This window comes from Protopterus annectens, chromosome 4.part0 (assembly GCF_019279795.1).
Source record: "Protopterus annectens isolate FY-2018-M chromosome 4.part0, PAN1.0, whole genome shotgun sequence".
NCBI lineage: Eukaryota > Metazoa > Chordata > Ceratodontiformes > Protopteridae > Protopterus > Protopterus annectens.
In genome coordinates, this window is record NC_056733.1 from 952042115 (window position 1) to 952051629 (window position 9515).

Genomic DNA, 9515 nt, shown 5'->3' on the forward strand with positions numbered 1-9515 from the left:
CAGCTGAGAGGGTATGCGGTCTTCCCAGGTCCAGAGTGGCTTCTTGAGGAGCAATGCCAGCAGGATTAAAAGATGAAGTACCCGGTTTGACCACAACAGTGTCATTCAGCAGCAGAAGAGGTAGTGAAGACAGTTTATTACAAAAGACTCTCAACACCTTCTTGCACAAGGGAAAGGGAAGAACTGAACACCCAAAGTCTGCTTAGTGTTCTAGCCAAGAAAACTGCCTGACAAGCAGATAGCAAAGCCTAGAATACTCTGAGCCACCTCACAGAATTTTTTAAATTGACAAAATGTTTTAAGTGATACTTAATATTCAACATTTTTTTTCACAAAAATAGATTTTAAAATGTCACCCACACACACATGCATGTAAACCTGACAAAAGTTGACATTTACAAGGCAAGATTTTTAGTGAAAAACACTCAACATTTCCTAGGCTACAAACTTAATTTTCTGAGGGAAACTACACTTTTCCTCACAAATACTGATAAAGTAGAATGCTTTCCCCAAAACGGTACCTCTCTAACCCAGCCTTGGTGAAGCACTACCTGACCACTGATCACTCAAATCCTGTAGGGACACTTAAATGGCAAGAAAGTTCTGGAGGACTGTCACCCTAACCACCGATTCTACGCAACTCTACTTGAGGTGCTCAGCAGTCAGAGAGGGTGGAAGGTGCATTGAAACTTTGGATGCCAGTTATTTCTCATATCCTTGGCAGGACAATAACCTACACAGACTATACTACTGCATAAGCAGTCAACATTTTATCATAATGCATGTTTGAGAAGGTCACTGCTGCAGTATCTTAACTACTAGGACTTCTGCAGTATCTTAACTACTAGGACTTCTGCAGTAAATTAAGTTGAATGCTTTTACTTAGTTAATAAGCTGCTGTTCTGTATTAGGATTTGTAACTGTTTAAATGTAACCATATTATGTCAAGGATTTCTTCACAGGCCTCTGCTAAAGTTGGATATTATCACAGTATGACATTCCTGATTAACTAATTTAGTAAACAGAATACCATGCCCAACTTCGAGTTAAGAACCCTTCCCCTTCTGTACAGCAGGTGCCCCAACCCTAGGGTCACAGAAACTCAGTCTTCCAGTCCAAAGGGTGCCAAAATGGTCATTCCACCTGTTCAAATGAGAAAGAAACCTGCCACTAATCTTACAAGGAGCCGCCTCCTGCTGTACAAAAGCTAAATGGGTAAAAGCAGCTGGATGGTGACATCTATCAGTACTAAACCAAAAGGACAAGTGAGTGAACATAAAGGTAATGACAGCTGAGGACAAGTGAGTGAACATAAAGGTAGTGACAGTTGAGGCTAAAGATCCAACCTGTTTAACATGCCAATAAAAAAAATTAAGGAAATGAGGCACAAGAATTCTAAAATAATGAGCCATTCCTGTACCACAGGATTCTGAAAAACCTCCTGCTGGCTGGACTGTAACTTCTCAGTGGGGTATTGAGTGAAAAGCCAGGCAGTTACTGAAGACTACTGCTCTGAAAAATGTTTGGCCCCCTTATAACAGTTGGAACCCAAACAATGGGAAAAAATAGTGCAGAGATACCAGTAAATGGAAAGAGGAGACAGTAAAAACAAAAACATGACCACCACACTGCAAGGGAATAAGACATCCACTAAGGTGCCATCTCTAAAGGGCGGCATAACAGAGCAGAAGAGCACTTGAGGATCTGCACATGAAAGATGGGAAAATACCTGCATCAGTGTGTGCATCAGTCCTAGGGGGAAAAGCCATCACTGATTATATACAAATACAGTTCCAGTCTGTGAACTTGGCTGGAAAGAGGATGTACAACATGGCTTCAAGCTTAATCTACCCAAACACTCCAAACCAGACTGCACAAAACTGCACTGTCTCAAAGTAGCAAACAAATGTTGCTCTTGAACTACTTCAAGCCTGATTAAAATGCATTAAGTTGTATGGTAATGCTACCTTGTGTCAAAGTCCTATTTAACAGTAACATTGTATAAACACTTACCTGAGTCTGATCAAGTGAAGGTGGAGTGAGCTGGGTCATGTCGGGTGCTGGGACAGACAGAATGTTGTTTGGATAGTCCAATAAATAGGAAACCACATTTGTATGACCACCTTTTGCTGCTTCTATAAGCATTGTTGACCCATCCTTTAAAAAAAAAGTGTGACTGTAATACTTGCAAGCTGTATGAAATAATGCAGCAACAGCAGCGAGTGCTCACTTTTCTCAATGCATCGGTTCTCTCAGGTTAAAAATCAGAACTTTTTTTATTGTACAGTTAAACTGAATAAAAACAGTTATGTACTTACCATAGCATTAAATCAGAGTTGTTGGTTTTTCATTTGTCTTCAACCTGTGGGGTTCAGATATGACATCAGATCAGACTCTGCCATATACTACAGCTCTAGGATCTGAAAATCTGAGTTCCTCCCCTATGCATAACTACTTTCTCTACTCTCATCCCCCCTCAAGTCAAGTTTGCTGCTCGAACTCTTCATGTTTACAACAAAAGTTTTTAAATATATACAGCCTTGAATTGTAGGGAAAGAAAGAACTTCAGGAGCTCAAACGGCTAAACGGATATCCATATCCATTGCGTCTTAACTCAGACGGAAAGTTACAGTAACTTCTTTATCTGAAGTTATTTTTCATTTGTTCTTCAACCTGTGGGACAGAGTCCCCAGCTACAGAATTCTTGGAAGACCCTCATGGAAGGATATTCCAGAGCAGAGCAGAACCAGAGGCGGCCCTGTTCCTGGAAATAATGTCCAATTTGTAATGAGACAAAAAGGTATGTGAATTAGACCAAGTAGCTGCAGAGCAGACATCAACAAGAACTCTACACCAAAAGGCAGCAAAAGTGGACACTGACCTAGTAGAATGGGCCTTGATTGGTACACAGGTAAGGGTATTCCTTTAATGAAAAAGGACAAGTGAAATGCAGCTTGTAAGCCAATTAGCCGAGTCACTTTGGAAATTAGTTTCCCCAAATTAGTTTTCGAGAAGGATACAAAGAGCTGGTCAGACTTCCTGAAAGGGTTAGTTTTGTCCAAATAAAACCGTTCTATGTACATCTAGCATATGGAGTTTGTATTCCCCTTTGTTTCGAAAATTGGGGAAGAAAAAGGATAGCTGTTTAAGAACTTACTGTAAAAAAGAAAAGCTGTGTAAGAACTTACCATAAAAAAATAGCTGTGTAAGAACTTACCATAACCTTAGATGTCCTTCTCTTCTATGTTGTAGTATTCATAACCTTAGGGAGTTGCTGCTTGCAGCACCACCGTCCAGCCAGTACACCAAAGTCTTAGTCCAGGATAAGGTATATGTGACGTCTGTTACCCAGGCCATAAACTGACGTTAGCTATAAAAGTGACGTCTGCACGTACCATCATCAGAATTGTTTTGTTGCATACAGTAGTACCTATGAGTTTGACCAGGAGGGTCTAATCTGAGACCCTTAAACTTACATGTAGGCCAGTCCAGGGCAGTAGGATGGCTGTGTATGTTGAGACCACGGGAGATGATGGCAATGTGCCCTCAGGAGATTCCTGGGATAGTAGTTGGAAAGAGACGGGGTAGGAGGGTGGGACTGAATACTGCAACATTGAAGAGGAGGACATCTAAGGTTATGGTAAGTTCTTACACAACTACTCTATGTCCTTCTATTCTGATGTTGCAGTATTCATTACAGTAGGGAGAGTACCAGAGCTTTAAGGATGAACCTGGGAGGAGGAAGGATTCCTGTGGTCAAGGAGACCCTGTAGGATAGTCCTGGCAAATCCTGCTCTAGCACGGGATGCTATGTCCAGCTTGTAGTGTTTGGTGAAGGTGTGTACTGAGGTCCAAGTAGCTGCTTCTAGAATAGAAGAGGAGTCTATGCCTTTGAAAAAAGCAGTAGAGGAAGTAGTTGCTCTGGTAGAATGGGGTTTAATATTGCCTTGTAAGGATTTCCCATGGTGGGAGTAGCACAAGGAAATGGACTTGGAGATCCATGAGGCAATGGTTTACTTACAGACAGCTTTCCCTAGGGCTCTGGGATGGAAGAAAATAAATATCTGACTTCCTGATATCTTTGGGTTTGTCTAAGTAGTACTGAAGTTGTCTGTGTACCATCCAGAGAATGTAGGGTCCTTTCTGAGGCATTTTGTGGATGAGGATAGAAAACAGGTAGGTTAATGAACCAATTCCACTACAGTTCACTACCTTGGGCATGAATGAAGGGTTAGTCGGAGGACAACTCTGTCCTTGTGGAAAACACGGTAGGGAAAAGTGGCCATAAGGACCTGGATCTCTGAAACCCTCCTGGCGGAGGTGAGGGCAACTAGCAGGACTGTTTCCAATGTGCAAAGTTTCAAGGGAACAGAATGTGCTGCTTCAAAGGGTGGCAAGGTTAGCTTTTCTAATACAAAGTTTAGTCCCACGGTGGAGGGATGGGTTTTCCATGGGGGCTTGATGTGGAGGACTCCCTTTAGAAAGGAGTCTGACTTCCAGTCTGGATGCCAGGGGTGGTGAAATGCCAGACAGGCAGAAATGGCAGACAAATGGACTTTGAGGAATGTGTTAGTCCTCTTTGGAGTAGCTCACACAAGTAGGACAGGACCCTTGGAATGTAGACAGTGAGGTGGGGTCCTGGTTGTTCCTAAGACACCAATTGCAGAATCTTAGCCACTTAGCTGCATAGTTTCTCCTAGTGCTAGGTTTTCTGGCCTCCTGCAAAACACGGAGTATGTCCGCTGAATAAAGTTATCTGTAAAGGATCAGAATTCTATCACCCATAAGGTAAATTTTAGGTTGCTTACCTGTGGGTGCAGCAGGGACCCCTTCTTCTGTTTGAGTAGGTCTAGACAGTGGGGTAAACCTGTGGGGATTGCCCTTGGCTAAAGAAAATAGGAGGGGAAACCAATGCTGTCTTGGCCAAAAGGAGGTCACCAGAAGGATTTTTTGGTTAGCCCTTCTGAATTTTTACGACTATCTGGATTACAGTGAAAGGGGAGAAGGCATACAGGTACATCCCCCACGAAAAGGAGAAGGCGTCCACTTTCCAAGCTTGTGGACGTGGGTCCCCTGTGCAGAAGTTTGGCATCTGTTGACTGGGGAGGCAAATAGGTCTGCTTGTGGAACACCAAAACCTGTGTATCAAGTTGAGGCAAACCTCGCTTTGAAGCATCCATTCGTGAGAGGGGGCTGGGGTTCTGCAGTGCGTCTGCCATAATATTCTGTTCTGAGGGGATATACATGGCTTTTAAGTGGACCTTAAAGGAAACTGCTAGATTCCAAATCTGGATGGCCAGGCTGCATAGTGGGTAGGACTTGGTCCCCCCTTGCTTATGTACCACATATTGTCTGTGATTACTTCTAGGGTTCCTGGCAGGAAAGAGCTTGAATGTTAGAAGAGCTAACAGCAGGGCTCTCATTTCCTTGATGTTGATGTGGTCTTTTACCTTTAAAGAAGACCATTTTTCTTGTACTGAAAAGTGTTGATGACTTGTTTGTAACACTGCACCCCAGAACAGGTCTGAAGCATCTGTGGACAGCTGTTGTAGTGGTACTGGGATCTGAAGGTGGGTCCCCGGGTTGGTCTGCATTGCAGATATCCACCAGTGGATCTCCTTTTTTAGACAGACGTGGGGAGTCCAAGGGTTGTGAATGTTGGGTCCATGGTTTTTTTTTTTTTTTTAAACACACAATGAATTTTGCGCATGTGGAATCTTGCCAAAGGTAGCATGGGTATAAGGGAGGCAATGTGGCCTAACGGTCTCAGGAATTCTGGAGCTGTCAGGGTGGTTTGGGTAAGGATCTGACTGAAATACAGACAGAGTTCCTGAATCCTTTGGTCTGGGATGAAGGCCTTCATGCAGTCTGCGCAGAGACAGCACCCCAGGAAAATCATCTCCTGTGAGGGAATCAGGTGAGATTTTTCTACGTTTATCGTGAACCCCAGAAGAGAGAGGGCGTTTGACACCTGCTGTAGATGGAGTAGGAGTTGGTGGTCTTGATGCAGGATGATAAGGTCATCTAGGTATGGGTAGATTTGTATAGCCTGGGTACTGCAAAGGGCAATGAAGGGGGATAGACACTTGGTTAACACTCATAGATAGACCAAACAGCAATGCAGAGACTTGAAAATGACAGGAGCCTACTGAATCTGAGGAAATTCCTGTAATCCAGACGAATGGGGATGTGGAGGATAGGCATCCTTGAGACCTAGAGCTACCATGCATGCCTGGGAGGGGATTAGAGGCAAGAGAAGAGGTAAGGTAATCATTTTGAAACTAGGTACGTGGAGGAAGAGGTTGAGAAAGCATAGACCCAGGATAGGTCACCAAGGACCCTCTTTCCTTGGTACGAGGAACATTATGGAATAAAACCCTGTGTTCTTTTGAGAAGTGGGCACTAGTTCTATGGTGCCTTGATTTAGAAGTTGATGAATGATGGGTGGGAACAGCTGGATTTGTTTTTTTTTTTGGACGGCGAGGAATTCCTTGGAAAGGTGGGAGAATCCACCAAGTCATATAATATCCTCTCTGGATGATCGAGAAGACAGTACAGTTGTGTACACTCACCATAAATGTAGATGTTAGAGTGCCTTCACTGTTGCAGTAATCACATTTGGGTTATCCCTGCCAGGGTAGCCCTCGGCCAGCCCGATTACCGGAGACTTAGTATTTCTGCGTCAGTTGCTGTCGCTTGAGGACTGATGTCAGGTCGTCAGTGAAATAAAAACAGGCAGCCAACGCCATTACATAAGTTTTTCTGACCTTAACTGGTCAGGAGCCCCCAAAATAGGAGGCTAGGGTCTGGTGGCAGAAGCCTACCAGTGGAAAATAAATACCAATACATCCCTTGTAAGGACAGGAGAACAACAAGGTAGAAAGGTAACAAAAAGAAAAAAAGGGGAAGAAGACAGGGAAACCAGGACTGCAACAGTGAAGACACTAACATCTACATTTACAGTAAGTGTACACAACTGTACAATGTTCTTTGTGTTTCACTGTTGCAGTCATCACATTTGAGGAAATGGGTGGAGGCAGTCAAGAATGCCCTCCAAGACTGCAGAGGCAAACCTGCCCTAGATCTGGAGAAGAGGCAGGTGGGAATGATTGGTAAAAGTGTGAACAGATGTCCAGGTGGCAGCCTCCAGGATGTCCCTGGTGGTGACTCCTCTGAAGAAAGCTGCAGAGGTGGAGGCTGCTCTGGTGGAGTGTGCCCTGACCCCCTTGGGGGGAGGCTTGCCATGCTGTTTGCAACATAAATGGATGCAGTGTGCTATCCATTTAGAAATGGTTTGATTGGAGATGGCTTTGCCCCTGAAGCAAAGCTAACCAGCAGTTGATCAGATTTTCTCAAGGGTTTAGTCCTGTCCATATAGCATCTGAGCTGTCTGCGCACATCTAGACAGTGCAGAATCCTTTCCCCCTTGCTTTGAGGGTTAGGAAAAAAGGTGGACAAATGGATGGATTGGTTGACAGCCACACTGGACACCACCTTGGGCATAAAGGATGGATTAGTTCTGAGGGATAACCTGTCTGCATGGAAGATGATGAAGGGTTCCACTACCAGGAGTGCTTGCAGCTCAGAAACTCTTTTTGCTGAATTGACGGCCAGGAGGAAGGCTGTCTTCCAGGAGAGAAATTTTAGTGCTGCAGAAGCTGGTTCGAAAGGAGGCAGGGTGAGCTTTTCCAAGACAAAGTGAGGGTCCCAAGCTGCTGGTGCCCTTCTGGGGGGCCTCAAGTTGTTAGCCCCTCTGAGGAACTGTTTGATAACAGGGTGAGAAAAAAAGAGGCTGCTCAGTGACAAAATGAGCTGAAATAGCAGAGGCATGAATTTTTATAGAGGAGAAAGAGACCACTGTGTAAGTAGGTCAGCTAAGTAATACAGGATGAGAGGGAAGGAGGACTGTGCCATATTGGCCCCCTTAGCCTGGATCCAGGTGCAGAATCTTTTCCATTTATCTGCACAAGACTTTCTAGTGCTAGGGCATCTGCCCTCTCAGATAACATCAGAACCTGTTGACTGAGGGTGGCAGATTGGTTATGGGATCACGGTATAAAGCCAAGCTGCGAAAATGAGTGTCTGCAATTGGGGGTGCATGAATTTCCCTTCCCTCTGGGTTAGAAAGTTGGGAATCTGAAGAAGATTCCACGGGGGCAATGGGGACAGGCTGCGCAGCAAGGGGTATACCAATGTTGTCTGGGCCAATCTGGAGCTATGAGAATGGTCCATGGTTTTTCCTCCCCTATTTTGATCAGTACCTTGGGAATGAGAGGTAAGGGAGGAAAGGCAGAGACAGAAAGGTTTACCCAGGGGAAGGGCAGGGCATCCACTTTCCATGCCATGAAGTGATGCTTCCTGGTGCATTATTTGCTGAGCTGATGGTTGGTGTGGGAGGCACAGAGGTCGACCTCTGGGGTTCCCTATTTCTGAGTTATAAGTAAGAAGGTGTTTCTGCAGAGTTGCCACTCGTGGGGGTCCAACAGTTTTCTGCTTAATTGGTCAGCCAGGGAGTTGAGAGAGCCTGGCAGGTATTTTGCTAACAGGAGTAGATGCATGGAAGAGGCTGTGAACCAAAGGGTTATGGCCAGCCTGCACAGAGGGTAGGAGTGCATCCCTCCCTGCTTGTTGATGTACTACATCACTGCGGTGTTGTCTGTTTTGATCAGGAGAACCCCTGGAGAGAGAAGGAGTTTGAAAGCTATCAAGACGTGCTGGACAGCCATCATCTTTTACAATGTTGTGCACAGGGTGTAGCTGAGGGTTCCATTGGCCCAGTATGCACCTGCTGTCCAGGTGTGCACCCCAAGCATAATCTGATGCATATGTGGTGGGGTCGAGGTGGCGGGGGTGTGGGGAGAAGGGCAGTCCCTTGTTGTGGGAGCAGGTCATTGCCCACCAAAGAAATTCCTCCCTCATGCAAGGAATAATTGGTAAGAGTTTCCAGATCTTGAGTGTCTTTAGGTAGCACTGAAGTTTCCTCATATGCTGTCTGGCATAAGGAATACGGAGTATGCAAGATGCCATGAACCCCAAGGCTTGCAGGATTTCCCTTGCAGAAAGCTGGGGCCTGGTGGCCAGCAGAGAAGTAAGCTGATACGAAACTGTTTCTCTGTTAGGCATGTCATCTAGGATGTTGCATCCAGACTTGCTCGCAGGAAGATTATCCTTTTGGTGGGCAGCTGTTTGTATTTCTCATATATATATATATATATATATATATATATATATACATATATATATATATATATATATATATATATATATATATATATATATATATATATATATATACACATGCATATATATATATATATATATATATATATATATATATATACATGCATATATATATATATATATATATATATATATATATATATATATATATATATATACATACACACACATATATATATATATATATATACACATACACACACACACACACACACATATACATATACACACATATATACACACACACGCATATATTCACACACACACACATATAT

The 9515-nt window shown here is 43.9% G+C and overlaps 1 protein-coding gene across 1 annotated transcript in view; it reads right to left on the bottom strand.

The window, feature by feature from the left end:
* The window catches only part of LOC122799695 (ankyrin repeat and KH domain-containing protein 1-like), a gene marked incomplete in the record, with an annotated part of 3928199 nt that overhangs the window by 2133954 nt on the left and 1784730 nt on the right, over positions 1-9515 (bottom strand). The window contains 1 exon segment of the mRNA XM_044068930.1: positions 2014-2157. Coding sequence (XP_043924865.1) covers positions 2014-2157 — 144 coding nt within the window.